At 40.2% G+C, this 17,521-nt stretch overlaps 1 protein-coding gene across 1 annotated transcript; it reads left to right on the top strand.

Annotated features, from left to right (window-relative positions):
• Positions 1-6,399: 6,399 nt before the first annotated feature.
• Positions 6,400-16,791, top strand: TFB2M (transcription factor B2, mitochondrial; the record flags this gene model as incomplete). Its single annotated transcript, XM_081998570.1, has 8 exons — positions 6,400-6,724; positions 7,765-7,853; positions 8,748-8,901; positions 9,269-9,417; positions 11,002-11,091; positions 13,657-13,719; positions 14,999-15,150; positions 16,605-16,791. 8 exons carry the CDS (start codon positions 6,400-6,402, stop codon positions 16,789-16,791), a joined length of 1,209 nt encoding a protein of 402 aa, XP_081854696.1.
• Between the last annotated feature and the right edge of the window lie 730 nt (positions 16,792-17,521).

Raw genomic sequence — 17,521 nt, 5'->3', positions numbered from 1 at the left:
TTTTGGTAAAGGGGACCATACAAGGACTGTAATGACATAGAAAACAAACACTTAAATTTGGTCAAACTTTTTGCCCTTAAATGCATGAGTGAGAACTCAATCATGTATAAAACAGAAGGCCTATGTTAAACGAATCAGAATCCCCAGAAAAATCAATCACTGGTGTAACTTGATTGAAGTTAATGAAGCTGCGACCACTTAAACCCAGTAGTGAATTTATCCTTGAGAGTTGTTTCAACTCTCCCCTTTCCAACAGGACGTTATTAAGGTAATTAATTTCAGCTCTAATTGTGTAAATATATGCTCGGTATATGAGCTGCCTCTAATAATTTTTACATACTTTTGACTAATAGATCTTTGAGAGGTTTTCTAAACACACAGTTATCAGTTTTTCTATTAGACTTTGAATGTATATTTGTAATACCTGAGCCTGTAAACAGAAATCTAATTTGTTTCAGATCAGTTTTTCAGAAAATTCTTATTATCAAGGCCACTTCAAGTAGCAATTTCCATTAAAATAGCATACTTCCATTAGAAAGTCCCAAATGTCACAAACATTAATAAAACCTAGAACCAGTACTGTAAGAGGGTAAAAACTAACTTCACTTAAAATTTAAACTGCGGTAGTTTAAATGATACCAAGACAGGAGGAGATTTCCAGCCTATAGAGACATTGAATGATTACTATTTCTCCTTGTATTAATGATGTCATATTTCAGTGCTAAAATAGTAGATTTTAATAGTCTTTCATGAGAAAAAGAGAAATCCAGATAAGAAACTAAGCAGCTACCAAAACACCATTGGATAAAGGGTAATTTTACATGCCAGCTGTCATAAAATCTTCCTGGGATCCAATGTGTAAGCTCTGCACTGTGAATGTCACTTTATTTCATAAAGACATGAATAAAGATACCAAAATATTACTGAACAACTCAAACTTCTAATAGGTTTCAGGACAGATGCCCCAATTTGTTTATTTTGCCATTAGTCAACTGTAACACTGTAACAACAGTATGAACAACAAGTGAATGTGATGCAGGTCCAGCTGAAATGTTGGTCTAAAGTGATAAGATCATCATGACCTCACTTGGAAGCACACAAAATTCCAAGTTTCAACCATTAGGAAAGAACCTCCAAAACATACACCACAAATTTCCATATTATTTCAAGGACATCAAGTGAATCTAAAAATCTTCCTAACATGCTCATATTACAATAAATACCAGGATTAGTTGGGTTTTTTTAAATCCCAAAGTTATTTTGAATTAACCTCAATTTGCCCATCAGTGTAATATTATTTTTCCAAACAAAATAAAACAAGAAAATTAAATGAATCCCATGGACAGAGCAAAGCAGTGTTAAAGCTCACATTATAAGGCCACATGTTAGCAATTCAGTTTGGACAGATGGAGCAGTGTACTGGAACAACTTCATGCTCCTAAGCAACTCTGTTCCTAAAAAGCAAGCATGCAACACACCAAAATTTGTCTGCAGAAATATTTGGCACTAACATAATTTCTCCTCTACACTGTATTTATAAGTTAGCAACACATCTTCAAAGACATCACAGTTATACAGTAAGTAGATAAATAAGTAAAAAAAGAGTAAAAAAAATCTTTAGCGTGACAAGTTCTTGAGCAAGGTAACATTGCCAAAGTGTTCGAAATAAAGACCTGTGACAAGATACAGACACAAACACAGGCGGAGTGAATTTGAAAGCCAGCAGAATGTGCTCATCAGAATTCAACAAAGAGGAATTCTGAGAGAAGTAAACAGAAGATGCACCTATTTGAATGTTTTTAGTCCTGATCACAAAGGTTTAATAGCACTTTTTTTCCATGCACACAAAAAATACATGCAGTAAATTTAGTGCTGATGAAAGATGCCAGATTGATATGCCTAGGGACTGAGTTTCTCTGTACACACAGAACAGATATAGCACAAAGTGAGAAAGTTTGTACCCCTGCCAAAATGCCTTACAATACACAGCTTATGCAACAGTCTTCACACTACAGAACCCTCTGCCTCTCCACTGAAAATGTCAAAAATATTGCTGCTTAGTGTTCATTAATAACAGAAAATAAAACATGAACACTGTTATTAGCATCAGTAAGGACAGAATTCAAGGCATCAGCTTATTTTAAAATGTTTATTTTTGTGCTGAATGGCTCTCGTCAGCTGTGAACTTTGCTGCAGTGTTTCTAAGGCTGCAAAATCAATCTGCACCTGGTGTGAAAATGCCTTCCTATTAAACAGCATGTTATTACAACAGAAAAATAGCAAAGGAGGAGTGTTTTAACTTTTTTTTTTTCAAATAAGCTTATATTAGCATACATGACTATACACCTAGTGCTCAGAAATGATCTCAAAGGAGAACTACCTTGACAGTTTCACTTAATTGGTACATGAGCACCCACTCTCCAGTGATCCGCACAATTGATCTAGCCCACTTTTAATGGACAGCAATTCCCTATTAATCAGGTTTTCAGAGCTAGGCTGGAAGCTACACTGTCATGTGGAGCAGGCGGGCTTCCAAGAAACCTTGGATTCTTATTTCCCTTACTACTAATAGCTTGGCCGAACAGCAGAGAAACTCCACATCCCACATCCAAGTGTCCAGGCATTTTTCGTTGTCAAGAGATTACACATAGAAAAGCAGTTAGTTAAAGTTTATAGAGCATGGTGGCTCTAAATACAAAATTACTAACCTCATTACAAAGACCGATTCTCACTTCGAAGGAAGACATCCAATACAACCCACAGGTTGCAAACTTACTGGATCTCAAACCAGACTGTGGCACAGGATTAAATGCTACTTCAGTTCCTGGGACATTTCCTTTGTGCATGTATGGACTTGGAGCAGGGGACAGTGATGACAAGGGAATAGGACAAAAGAATGAGGCTACTCTCTGATTGATTTTTAAAAAAATAATTCTTCTAGAGACTGTTTTCCTGAGTGCACCACGCTTACCGCACTTTTGAAGAAATCTCTTACCACTCCTTCTACAGTTTTTCTTGGTCATCATCCAAAGTATTACAAGAAGATTATTGAAGTATGCTGAATAAAATAAGGGAAAACGATAACTCTGTGACAACCTGCACCTCAGCAAGGCACAGAGACGTTTCTGCCAATTCAAGCATGTAGCAGGTCATTTTATTTTCACATTACTGAAGCTAATATACTTCAGCAACTCTTTCAGCTCTTTTTCTGAACATCAGTTCTGTTCTAAGCTTTTTTAAAAATTCACTTTAGAGGTGGTATTTGGTAACAGGTAAGCCTTTCAATATATGCCTAATTTAAAAAAAAAGAACAATCAGTATTAAGAGTAAATCTTACATTTTACAATAAGTTAATGATAAAATGAGATATGGAGAATAAAATAGAAAATAAAATAGTTTCTGAAACAATTATATGCTAACAAACTTAATCTGTATTCTGAGACAAATAGGAGACTCTAATGATAGGTATCTCTACCAGGACAAGAAAAATTATGATCCTGCAAATTTCTATTCACATACCTCTTGAGTTTTTTTGCACAAGATGGGAATTCTACTGAATTTGTACTTGAAATTAAATATGGGCATAAGAGTTTTAAAAACTGATATCAAGATGTATGTACTACTGCAATTTTCCCCCTTACTTAGAAATGCTTGTCAATGGCTAACTGGTTAATACAGAGCGAAATAATACTAAAAGACTAATGCTTTAATATTAACTTAAAAAATAAACTTTAAATGGAGCGAAAGAAAAGTAAATGCAAAAGAAATTTAGAACCATTGAGAAGAAAAATATCTCATTACTGATCTTTTTGACACATACTACTAATGAGCTCTTTTGGTTCGAGCACAGGTTGGAATCCAATCAAACAGGTAACCCTTTTAATTCCTTCTCTGATTTATTTCAAAAAACAATAATTAGGAGGAAACAATAATTTTAGAACACTCAATAATGTACTTAAATTACAAAGACATAAGGCTCTATGAGGTAAGACTGTAAATTCAAATATTTGCATGTGTCAATAGATGGATTAAACTAGAAAATATATGCCACAATCAGATATTAACTTAAAAATAACTGTTTAAATGACCTTGGGATACACTTTAGCGTAGTAAACAACTTTCTGTATTGTAATTTCTAAAACAAAGAAGTACAGACCTTACCATTTTCCCAGAGTTTCAACAGTTTCTCAAGGATAATGGCCAGGTCAGACAGAGGTAGTCCTTTACACATGCAAGATTCAGTATATATCTGGCAGTTCTAGGGGGAAAAAAAAAATCATAAATTTATCCTACAGGGATCTATGGCTCAATGCAGTCAAGTGCTAAGCTAAAATAAATAAAAATATGAAGAAAAGTGTATAATTTCTAGTGTATTAAGAATGTCAGGCATTTTGGCTTTACTTAGCAAACACTCCTCTGAATAACCTCAATTACTCTATATAGCCCATTCAAAGATGACCCTAGCACTTCTGAATGCTCTGACTTGCAAGAAAAAATTCCAAAATTCTTTAACCTTAGAATATATGGAATATGAAGTGGAAATATAGTAATTATACCTAGCCTTTCTATGGCCATAGCTATCAATAAACTTTGATATGGAATACTGAGTTAGGACGTTACCAAACACTTGCTCTAAGAAAAGCAAATTCTGCTCGATGTTCTACAAGTCCAATGATTCACTGAGTTATCAGACTAATTAGTAAGAGAGGAAGAAAGCTATTAAAAACATAAAGTCCAGTTTAAAAATGGATTGAGGTCTATCCCATCATCCAGCTGTCCATTTCCCTTAGGGCACAGGGGAGACTGTTCCAGCATTCAGTGTAAAAGAGCAGAGTATTTAAAAATAAATTACAGATACGAAGAGCTGCTGCATTTGACAAGACATTTGCAACCTTTCCTAAATTCAGTCCAGCCCCTCTTCATGCCACATGCAGATCCACCAAACAGAGAACAGCAAAGCCACAATTTTTTGTCCCAGGTTCTGTTTAAGAGATTTGTCAAACAAAATTACAGTAGATGCGTATTAATTTCTCACTTTACAAACAGAGAAACAGATATAAGAAATTAAGCAATTTGCACAAAATTGTACAGAATGTCTATTTTTTTGTTGATTTGAAGACCAGTCTACTCTGTGATTGCCAGAACACTCTTGCCTTCTACACAAACTAGGCAGGGAGCAGGGAAACGCACTTGGGAGGATTCCCTCTCCCCTTCGCCAGAACTCCATCAGACCACTGCCGCTCACCTGCCACCGACAGGTTTTAGTCAGTTCTTTCAGCATCCCTGAAGGATGAACTCCAGTTTCGCAGAACTTGAATATGTTTTGAAGATGGTCCTAAAGTTATTTCTCGTTAAGGCATTAGGGAAGTTCTTGAAAGGACAACGTCGCTGCTATTGAATTACTGGTTTTGCCTAAAACGCAACTGCAAGACGGTTATCAGGCAAAAAGAAGCCGACAAGGACTGATGTCGGCGGTCTGCCGGGGCAGGATCCTGCACCTACTGAGGGCAGCAGAGCGATGCAAAAAACCGAGTCCCGAAGTGACTATTTAGCAGCAGCCGCGGAGATCAAAGACTCCCGTGAAACACCCAGGCAAACCTCAAGCTAAATACGTAGCTCCTGGGACTTCCACCAACAAACCGAGCAGAGAATCGCTCCACCGGCGCCCGGCAAAGCGTTTCTGGCCGGCCGAAGCCTTCCCCGCTCCTGAAGGGCCAACCGTCACCACAGCTCTTATCCCTCCGGTTTGCTCCAGGGGCACCGCTCCGGGTGACGGAACGGCAGCGCCGGCGCCTGCCATCCCGGCTCAGGCGGGCAGAGAGCGCAGCCCGCCCGGGTACTGGCCTCCCCGACGCCGCGGCCGTTTAACCGCCGCCCGCGCGCGCTCGCTCGCCTCACAGCGGAGCTTTGCCACCGACGGGCGGGCGGCGGGAAGGTGCCGTCCCCACCGCCTCACCTTAGGCGGGGACGGCACCTTCCCGCCGCCCGCCCGTCGGTCCTCACCGTACGCCTCCCCCCCCCCCGCCCCTCACCGCCCCGTAGCCCCCAGTTGCGGCCGGGACGAGCGGAAGGCGACGGTGCGCGGCACCAAAGGAAACATCTCCCCTCCCCTTCTCTCCGCCTGCGGACAAGCCCCCGCCAGCTCACCTCAGCTCCGTTGAGGCTCGGGCGGCCGGGACCCGCCACTCGGCATGGCGTGGAGGTGAGGGGGATAGCCCTGCCGCGCTGCCGCAGGCTCTCGGCGGTGCAGGGCTGGTACCATAGAGAGCACCGCGGGACGAGAGACCTCCGACGATAGAGCGGAAGAGCGCTAGAGAGGCCAGAGAGAGGCGGAAGTGACGCTCCTGTTGCCGCGGCGATCGTGCTTCCTAGCGTAGGGCCGGTGGTGGCGGCGTGGTGATGCTTGCAGGCTGGGCCCCGCTGGGTGCTGCGGATCGCTGCCGCCGCTTTGTGGCAGCAGCTCTGGCGGCGAGGCTGCGGCCGTTGCTATGCGGGCTGCTGCCGTGCTGGGTGACGGCGAGGCGGGCGGCGGGGCAGTGGCCGAGCCCGTGTCTGCGGGTGCCGGAGGCGGCGGAGGCGGAACGGTTGGTGCAGCAGGTGCAGCGGACCGGCGTGCCGGTCCGTCGCTTCATCGCCTGCCCGCAGCTGGCGCGCACCGTGCAGCGCTGCCTGCAGGGCGGAGCCAGCCCCGGCCCCCAGCCTGTTCTGCTCGAATGTGCGGCCGGTAAGCTGCCCCGAGGCTCCGGCCGTCCTCCACCCGCCTTCCCGCGGTGGGTCCCTCCGGGGCTTCGTCGTCCCTGGGGCGACCGGGACGCGGCGCTGTTCGGTGTGCCCCAGTGACCTTGCGGGATCGGCGTGAGCTGCCGCCCTCGCCACCGGCGGTAACGGGCCCCCGGCCCTGCTCTCCCGGGGCTGCGAAGAGGTGGTGCTGCTGAGGGAAGGGGCCGGGGCCCTGCCTCTCCCGGGGCTGCGAAGAGGTGGTGCTGCTGAGGGAAGGGGCCGGGGCCCTGCCTCTCCCGGGACTTCGGGCGGGGGTGGCGGCTCCGTTGCGTGACGGGATCCATGCTGGGGGCTGCCCCGGCCCGCCGGCCGCCGCCCTGGTCTCCTCCCGAGGCGGGCACTGGCGACGGACTGGGCCGCCTGGGTGTCGCGGCGTTGCGGTACGCCGGGGGCGGGTGGCGGGGCGCCCGTTTTTTAGCGGGCTTTGCGAGTAATGAGTGAGTGTTCAGTCTGGCGACTTGAGTCACCGATCTTAAAACTTTGCTATAGAGTAAGTAGAGATGTAAATTTCTGTCCAGGTAGTGTTTTTGGTTTTGTAGACGAACTTTGTCAGTAAAAGCACGGCTAAGACTGTGGGCCATTATAGTGCCCTCTGCAGTTGCTTAATGGCTTCTTTGCATTTTTGCAATTCTTTTGCATTCTCTTTCTATCTACCTGTAGAGATAATATGTGTAAGGATTCAAAGTATATTTCAGTTGGCAGAAGAAAAAGTAGTAGAAATATTTGAAATGTTATATCTAATGTTCCTCAATATCTAATTGTAATGCTGTGCTTCGTGTAGTTCACTGAGCAATCTCGGGCAGACTGTGTGTAAACCTTTTTTCTAACTCTTGGTTTGAAGTGTGTTTAAACAAACACAGGTTACCTTCTGTTGACGGTGGTATGTCCCAAGTGTTGTGTTGGGAAAATCACTAACAGACATATCTTAGAAAAAATGCACGTTTAAATTTTTTTGTTTTTCATTTTTTTATTTCCCCTATTCAGGTCCTGGAGTCTTGACCCGAACTCTGCTCAATGCAGGTGTTAGAGTCGTAGCTCTAGAAAGTAACTTGGCTTTTCTTCCAAACTTACAGGTACGCTTTTGATTTGGTAGCACATTTCTAAAACTTCATTAAGGGGAAAATAAGACAGTAACTTACAATTGTGTAATAACTGTTGGATCAAAAAGGAATTAGCCAGTGATCATTACTTGTAACATCTGAAATAACACTTAGCAATAGTAAGTATTGTTTGGTTTTACATTGCATATTCAGCAACAGGCTATTTTATAATCAATTGATTTGACATTTTGTCTATGTAGGAATTCATAGTCTTCTTATGAATAGTTTCGTGCATAAATTTGAGGCTAATAGTAATCAGAGTCATTGTCATGTATGTTTAAGCAAGATGTCTGTATGTAGCTTTACAAAATCTGTAAGAATAGTCTTGGTTATTCTGATTATTTCATGGTATTATTTGATCTATTGTCCTGCAATTGACTGGTAATATTAAGACTTTTACATGTGTTCTCTCCTATTCACCTTGCCTTTGCATGGATTCAAAGGTGTTCAAACCCAGAGCTGCCGAAGCTGTACTAGAAAGATTGTGTTACAGTGCTGTAAAGTAGAGGTTTGGAACCAAAGACTCCTGCTTGACTTAAAATGTGTATAAAAGACATTCTGTCTGCGTGTATGAAGAATTCCAGTTGTAAATCTAAATGTAGTGGTTTGCTTAGTTGAGTATAGCTTTTTTTGCAAGATATTGCAGAACATATTACTAATTTAAGAATATGTTTTAAAGCTCCAGTTGAACAGCACAAAAATGTTAAAATGCCTTGCATAAAGAAGCAGCTCTGAGATTTGACTCTTGTTGACTGGGTAACAATTTTAGGTAGTGCTTGAACATTTTTTTTTTGTTGTTTGGGTTGGGTGTTTTGCAAGACAGGTTACTGCATCCAAACTTCTTCAACTGAAACTAATTTTATTCAGTCCCTAGAGAATAGCCTGGATGGACAATTAAAGGTAATTTATGGTGACTTCTTCAGACTGGATCCTTTGGTGGCTGGAAAGTTGAAACCACCTGCTATGTGTTCTGACAAACTTTTTGAAACCATGGGTGTAGCAGCAGTTCCTTGGAGAGCAGGTATATGTATATGATTGCACATGTTACAAATACCTTTGAAGGGTGCATAGGCAGTTTGGCAAAATCTTTGGGATTTGCTTGAGGTATATGTTCTTTTTAATATATATGCTGGATTAATGGATACTATTTCCTACATTTCAGCTTTATTTAGGTTTCTTGATAGCTTCAAAAAACCCTTGTGGCAATATGAAATCTCAGGTATTTGTGGTTTAGGCTAACGCAAACTGAGCTTAACTTGCATTCATTCTTGAACAAAATGAGCTGACAGACTTTCTTTACTTGTTTATAGTTTAGACATTAGCACTAATGAGATTGTCTGGTACCTATTGCAAAATTTTAAACATACTTTTACACACTATTGAAACAGATGTACCTGTGAAAATTTTTGGGATCTTACCACAAAAAAAGGAAAGGAATACACTGTGGAGGCTTCTTTTTGCCCTGTATGAATGCAGTTCCATATACAGATATGGAAGAGTAGAACTCAACATCTTTATAAGTGAAAAAGAGTACAAGGTATGTGTAAGAGATTTTACAGGTAGTAAAGAATAAGTAGTGCTTCACAGAACACAAACATTTATATTGTACAGTTAATGTTTTTGCTAGTGAATTTCTTTTTCTGACAGAATTTTTAGGTCTTGTCTATTTCCTACTTGTTCTCTTTATGCAGTAATAGCAGTGTCAAGAAACATTCTGTTGTCACATAACCACAAGTCTTATAAATGTGAAGACTGGTCCTTGAGAAGGATATGCAGCAGCAGACTAGGTGCTTTCCATTCTAACTTGTGAGGTGCTTAAATTCTGTAACGAGTGTTTGCAAGAAAATTGTTTACTAGTTGCAGGTAATAGTCAATGAAGACTGAGTTCAAAATGCCTCATGAAGAGGATTCAGTTACTAAATACCATACTTAGTGAGATGTGCTTGGTCTCTTGAGCCACTTTTGTGTGCAATACTGAAAAAACCTGAGGCAAAATATGAGTGATTTACACACCTTGTTATTAAGGTTCTGTACACTAAGGTGCAAAGCAGATTTCTGGGTTATGTGTTCCTAATTTATGCTGTCCCAAACTTCTAGAACTGTACTTGTAGTTAAGGGTACCTTTTCTTTCTGTGAAACTCTGAGGTTCATACTGAGCCACAAACATTTAATTACTTGAAGTAAGCAAAGACTTCCAGGTGTGCTTACACAACCTGTGTTGTGTCTAACGCACTACTGAAAAAATTAAAAATCTTAAGTATATTCTTCTGCGAAATGACAGGTTGGACACCACTGAAATATCCACCTAAATGGTATGTTTTTGATGGCCAGATTTTTGAGCAAATGGGGGCAGCCTATTCATTTAATGCAGTTGCTGTGGGTTTTTTATTAAGTTTTCTGGTTTTATTATGAACCCTGTTAAATGAGAGTTGTGTATCTAAGCAAAAGCAATTGTAACTTTGTTTTAGTGGGCACTGTTGGTTCCTTTTTGGGTTTTAGGGGTTTTTTTGGTTGATTATATGATGAGGCTCTCTAAATCTATTATGGGAAGTTAAATCTCCCTGCTACAATTTACTTCTTTCTTTGCCCTGTTTGAGAATAACTGCAAGTTTTTCTTTTTTTCTTGCTCTAAGAGTTGTCTGATCGGTAATATTGATCTGGATGATGACTCTGCAAGCTGCTTAATGTTCAGTGCGGTCACCTGATGTTTGGTTTACTCTGCTTGTGTGTGTTGTTGGGAATATTGTCTTATCAGTGCAAGCTGATAACTCTGCCCATGTTATGATTTTTATACAAAATATGATCCCGGTTTCTCTTCTGTGTGAAACTTCTCTACCTTAAAAGGGACCAGAAAGTATAAGCTGGAAATTCCTACACAGTTCAGTTATCCAAATAGCTGCTGGAAAGAAATACATAGACTGCCATAAAGTCTTCTAATCATGTGTTCTGACAGGATGTACTAAAATAGCACAAAAGTTTGAGGTCTAATGTAACTTTACCTTGGAATTTTGTCTTAACTATGAATTTCTTACTGCTTGTTATATATATAAAGATTTTGTTTAGATAAAGAAGCAATCTTAGTTTTTGCAACAACAATACTTGCTCTTTGCCATTTCGTTAGGTATTGACAGCAAAGCCTGGGGAAGGGAGGGCTTACCAAGCACTTACTGTACTTTGGCAAGTAGGATGTGAAATTCAGCTACTGCATATGGTAAGTTTTTTGTACCAGCTGGCTGCTCTAATGCTATGGACATGTTTTTAGAAAAGGGTTTATAATGTTTTGCTATCATAAACTAACTGGAAGCTAATTTGATGTTTCAATTAGTTGGAGAACTATTGAAAACTTTTTTTGGATGTAAAAACCTGAAACAGTCATGTGTTGTGTAAAACTTTCAATTAAGCAGCATCAGTATTAAGTATGATGTCTCTATTTTCATTAAAAGCCACTGTACTCAAAAACATTTATTCTCAGAAGCTGCTAGATAAGAAAGAGATGTTTGCATAACGCATAAGTCTCTTCCATCTTGCTAAGGGTCATGTGAGACTAGAAAACTGCTCTTACAATCTGTCATAGTCTGCTCTTTGTTATGTCATCTGCATTTTGCATTATGTATGCTTTTGACTTCCTGAGCTGTGTTCAGTAGGAATATATTTTTGAGTCTTGGTGCCTTTATGTTCCAATCAAGTCTGCTTCTCCTGCTAGTCAATAACTATCTTACCTTGTCGAACCTGCTGTGGTTTAGTTTTAAAAAGTTTTTTATGTTGTCCCCCCACCTCCACATGAGCATGTGGCCATCAACTCTCACTTACTTTATGCTTTTTAGATTTATCTTTCCTTGTGCTCTGTTTTTCTAGGAACCTGCCTTCATAGTTTAAATGTTTTGATAATCTAAAATTAAAAGTTTCACTATCAGCCAAATCAGCCAGTCTTCCAAATACCTTATACCATAAGGTGTATATTAAGGTAAATATTAAGGAGTTAAAGAATAAGATGATACTTGTTGAAGATGGTCATCTGACTAACAGGGATGAAGAAAAAGCAGAGGCATTCAATGTGTTTTTTGCCTCAGTCTTTAATAATACTGATAGACCTTGGGCTGTCCAGCCTCTGGAGGCAGAGGACCATGACTGTGGGAACAGTGACTTTCCATTTGTGGACAAATTGTAAGGGACCAGCTATATCAGCTGAATGTTCACAGGTCCATGGGGCCTGATGGGATTCATCCCAGAGTTCTGAAGGAGCTAGCAGATGTTGTGGCAGGACCCCTCTTGATCATCTACCAAAGGTCTTGGGAGTCTGGGGAGGTCATCGCTGACTGGAAGCTACCACTGTTACTCCAAGCCACAAAAAGGGCGTGAGGGAAGACTCAGGAAACTACAGACCTGTTAGTCTTACCTCAGTACCTGGAAAAACTGTGGAGAAGATGATATTGGGTAATATTGGAAAGCATTTAAAGAATAATGCAATCATCAGGCACAGTCAACATGGATTCACAAAGGGAAAGTCCTGTTTAACTAACTTGATATCCTTCTGTGATAAGGTCACCTGCCTAGTGGATGAAGGGAAGGAGTAGGTGTAATTTTACTGGATTTTAGTAAGGCGTTTGATACTGTCCCTTACAGCATCCTTGTGAACAAGTTGCCCAACTGTGGGATAAGTGGGTTCATGGTGCACTGGGTGAAGAACTGGCTGAAGGGCAGGGCTCAAAGGGCTGCAGTGAATGGGGCTGCATCTGACTGGTAAGCAGTCACCAGTGGTGTCCCTCAGGGCTCAATTCTAGGGCCAGTTCTGTTCAACATATTTATTAATGATCTGGATGCAGGAGTTAAATGCACCATTAAGCAATTTTGCTGATGACACCAAGCTGGGAGGTGCTGTTGACTCTTGAGGGACAAGATGCCTTGCAGAAGGATCTAGATAGATTGCAGCACTGGGCAATGATTAATGGGATGAAATTAAACAAGTCAAAATGCTGGATTATGCACCTAGGATGGAGTAATGCCAGGCAGAAGTATAAATTGGGAGAGGAGGGACTGGTGAACAGCCCTGCAGAAAGGGGTCTGGGGGTGCTGGTTGGCAGCAGGCTCAATAGGAGTCAGCAGCGTGCCCTGGCAGCCAAGAGGGCAAACCCCATCCTGGGGAGCATCAAATACAGCACAACCAGCCGGTCAACAGAGGTGATTATCCCGCTGTATTCAGCGTTGGTGTGGCCTCACCTTGAGTACTGTGTGTGTGCAGTTCTGGGTCCCGCAATTTAAGAAGGATGTGAAGGTCCTTGAATGGGTCCAGAGGAGGGCAACAAAGCTGGTGAAAGGGCTGGAAGGAATGTCCTATGAGGAGTGGCTGAGGGCTTTGAGCTTGTCTAATTTGGAGAAAAGGAGGCTGAGGGGCGACCTCATTGCTCTCTACAGCTTCCTGAGGGTAGGATGTGGAGTGGGAGCTGCTGGTCTCTTTGGCCTGGGATCCAGTGATACAATGCATGGGAATGGTTCAAAACTGGACCAGGGGAGGTTTAGACTGGATGTTAGGAAGCATTTCCTTACTGGCAGAGTGGTCAGACACTGGAAGAGGCTTCCTAGAGAGGTGGTCGATGCCCCAAGCCTGTTGGTGTTTAAGAGGTATTTGGACAATGCCCTTAAGAACAATGCTTTAACTTGGTCAGCCCTGAATTGGTCAGGCACCTGAACTAGGTAATTGTTGTAGGTCCCTTCCAACTGAAATATTCCATTCTAACAAAGCACTTGAATTCTGTAATATATTTGCTCCCTCCCATAGGAACCTTGGTCATCATTTTTAACTAATTTGAAAAGTGGGGGACTGGCGGTAGCAAAAAGCACGGTAAGATTGTTGTGTGTACTTTTCTGCTTTTGGAGATGCAGCTAAACCACTTTTAAATAAAGGTTAAAATGACTTATAACAGCATTTACACATGTATTTTTTGTAAGAAGTATTCTTCTAATTAAAACTTACAGGCTGCATGTAGATACATCAGAAGTGAGGTGAAGAATTGCTGTTAGCTTAGAAACTGAAATAAACTAGTATCTTTATTGTCTGTGATGGACATAGAGTGAATAAACAGCATAAAGGGATGTGAATAGGTAAAATCCTTTTCAAAAGAAGTTACTGACAGGGTCACATCTACCTGCTTGAACAAAACAAGTGTTACCACAACTAATAGCACAATCAGTATGCTGCTGGTTTTGATTAAAGTGGTTATTCACATGTCCAGTATAGATTCTGTGTGCTAATTAATTGCTGAAAAGTGTCTCAAAGCTTAAAGTTGGGACGTGGGAAAAATACTTGGTGTAAAGTTCTTTACTTCTCTGAAAGAGAAATTATGTTCTTTTCCATAATATAAGAATATTTCTATTTAATACCAAGAGCATAAAAGTATGTTTACTTAATATTTGTTTTTACCCTCCCTAAAAAACTGCTGTGGTAGTGTATTGAGTGTTGTTTGAAATGTTACTGTACAATGTAAGTGACTATAAGTGAATGTAACTGACTGGGTGTGCCTTCCACACTTAGGTGTGTTGATGTAAAGCCATCTAGAGAGGCATAGTAGGTGGATTATGTAAGAAGTATTGTGACAGCCTTAGGAGAAGTGCAAATGTGAGAGCTATTGGATGATATATCCATTGCTGCCAAGACAGAAGTACATTTATTTCAGTTAAAGACTCCATTCCCTCCCAATTTCATAAAATCCTCAATTTACAATATTGTCTTAGTGTCACACTCAAATAATTACATCTTTATATACAAAAGGCAGGTAGTTAAAGTGATCTGATCCGATACCTTGCACCGTATAGGAGTACTATAGGCCATATAATCTCTTGAAAACTTACATCAAGCCTGTATTATCTATTTCAGCTAAGGAAGTTCAGCCTTAAAAAATAAAAATAAAACTGAAGTGATAGTATGTCCATTTTATTTTCTATTTCCTTTCTTGTTTGGGGGGTGGGGGAGATAAATCATCTTCATTCTGGAAAAAAATTTTAAAGCCTCAGCTTCCAATGAAAACATCTTGTTAAGAATTCTAAAACTCTTTAAGAAATGTTACTGGTGGCACACTGTCTTAAAAATGACTTTTCAGTGGCTTGTTCTGTCTTTCTTGCAGTGGCTGCCAAATGACCATTTATGTTTGGTACGACTGACTCCTCGGCAAAATTTATTTACAGAAGGCTTGAAGCCCACAAGTTCATCTACCTTTATTTTCATGGTGAAACAATGTTTTGCAAAACCCAGGTCTAGACTTACTGATAGATTAAAGTAAGTAAGAAAGAATTACAGTTTTTGTAACTTTTTCTTCAGAGTAATACAGGAAAATATTAAAATATGTTCTCAAAGCAGTAGTTATTTGCAGCTGAAATACAGCTTTTCTTTTTTTAAATTAATTATCTACATGTAGAATAAAAGATTTCATTTTTGCAATCCACAAGACAGTATTTTGGGGACTGTTCCTGGCCTGTATTCACAGACTATAAAAACTTGAAGTTTGACAGGAAGATCAACAAGTATTTAGAATGTAGATGTACAGTAATTGTCTGTACTTCCAATGGAGGTGAGGTCATGTATCTGCAAGAAGTTTTCACTCACTTTACAGACATCATACAGTCACCAAGAGTTTTGCAGGTGTAGAAATTAAAAGCTGAGTTTCAAGTTTATAACAGACATCAAAGTAGTAATGCTAATGAAAACAGCTGAAGGTTACTGAAGGTGGAGTGAGGATATCCTCAAATGGCTTTCTGTTATCTAAGTAAAAAATTAGGCTTTAGACTTATTTACAAATTATGCAACACTCTTTAATTACTGTATTTGGTATTGGAGGTATTTGCTTTGCTTTATGATCAGTAAATTTCCGTTTCCCATAAAATGGAAGTGTTTGCAGTCGGGAAAGCATTGACTTCAACTTGTTAATTAAAATAATTAATGTATTTCTCATTTGCTGGTGGTAGTTTATGGAAGTTAATTTCCAGAAAGGCGCAGGGGGGAGGGAAGCTAATAAATTCCAGTAACTCATTTAGCCAAGACAAGTGCAAAGAGCTTTAATGGATTTCTTTCTTAAAGGTCAGCGGTGTACCTAATCTGCACACAGTCCTTCGACTGGGAAGTGGAGCTAACCTTGAAGGCTTCTAATGTGCATCTTCTGTGTATTTATACACCCTTTTCTTGTCTGGAAAATAGTTAATGTATATGCACATTTATAAAAGGTCTAGTTTTCATAGCAATGATGTAGATGGGGAGATAGTAGATACATCTGGTTATATATAGAAGAAAATACCTGGGAGGTGTAAATCACACTAACTCATGTTATACCGAGTCATCTTCTTGAAGATGACCTTGGCTTTAATTTCCCAGGCATTGAAGAATAAACCCTTTTTATACTGTAATGCCTGTTACTGACTTATGCAGTTGGGGCAGAGGGGGGAGGGATGGCACCCACCCTCTAATGAGGAGGCTTATGTGGTTTGGTATTGTCTACGTCTGCTGGGGTCTTTATTTGGTATTTATATGTCTTATTAGCAGAGTTTCATTTTATTTATTTATTTATATGTCTTATTATTCATGTTTGCAGTATGGATTGAAAATAACTTGTGTTGTAGGAAGATGTTAACTTCTTCTAGAAGCTGCGAAAGAGTGAAATGCACCTTAAGATACTGTTTCCTTCTCTTCAATTTTTCACAGAAAGAAATGCTCTATTATGATTTATTTGTTTGTTTCAGGTCATGGAGCTTGCACAATGGTGGCAAATTACTGAGAGCTCTAGAAATTCCAAAAAACGCTGAAACACGTAATTTATACCCAGAAGATTATAGGCGTCTTTTTGAGGCTTTGCAAAACTCTAATATGCTTACTGAAACTTGGTTCCATGATGAAGTCTTGGAAAGTATAAGGAACATAAATATATAAATCTAAAGCTGCTGTCTTTTGGAAGACCACCTTTGCTTCTGGAAGATTACTTTGGTAAGAAGTTGATTTAAATAAAATCAGAGATACTGTTAGCTAGATGATTTCCTGTCCAAACAGGAAAATAAGTTTAGCAAGTAACAAGAGCCCTTCTACACAGGATGAAAGTAACGGATTTACAATTATTTGATCACAATCCTATCTAGAATGGACAAACTTTGCATCTTTTCCAGGAGCGTATTAGTGACCTACTTTTGGATGTATCGCTTAAATGGAACTTTTTGTTACACTGCTGTATATTTACAACATTTGAAAAAAACAACAGACCAAATATCATTATTGATAATGATATAATCATATATCATTATAATCATATATCATTGTGTGGTTTGTATTTTAGTGCTCAGTGATTTGAATGCCCTTTCACAGCTTCCCAAAATACTTAGGTCTTTAAACCCTCTGAATCTGTTATATTGTCTCCTGATCTAGAAACCTTGCAGTCTAAAGTCAACATCATAAATCAATAGTGGTGGGTTAGTAGAAGACAAGGTAATGACAGCATGATAAAACAACAACCGAGTTGGGGTTTTTATCTAAATATTGTTATATCTCTGGGGAAAAAAAAATTGTAACAATTCTTTCTTTTGAAAATTTGAAAAGAACACTGGGCAGCCTGTTGCAGTTTACAATACACCGACACCTATGTGCGTATAGGCTTTATCTTATTTTAGGT

This window comes from Phaethon aethereus (assembly GCF_964289735.1).
Source record: "Phaethon aethereus genome assembly, chromosome: 3".
NCBI lineage: Eukaryota > Metazoa > Chordata > Aves > Phaethontiformes > Phaethontidae > Phaethon > Phaethon aethereus.
This window is presented reverse-complemented; position numbering and strand designations above follow the sequence as displayed.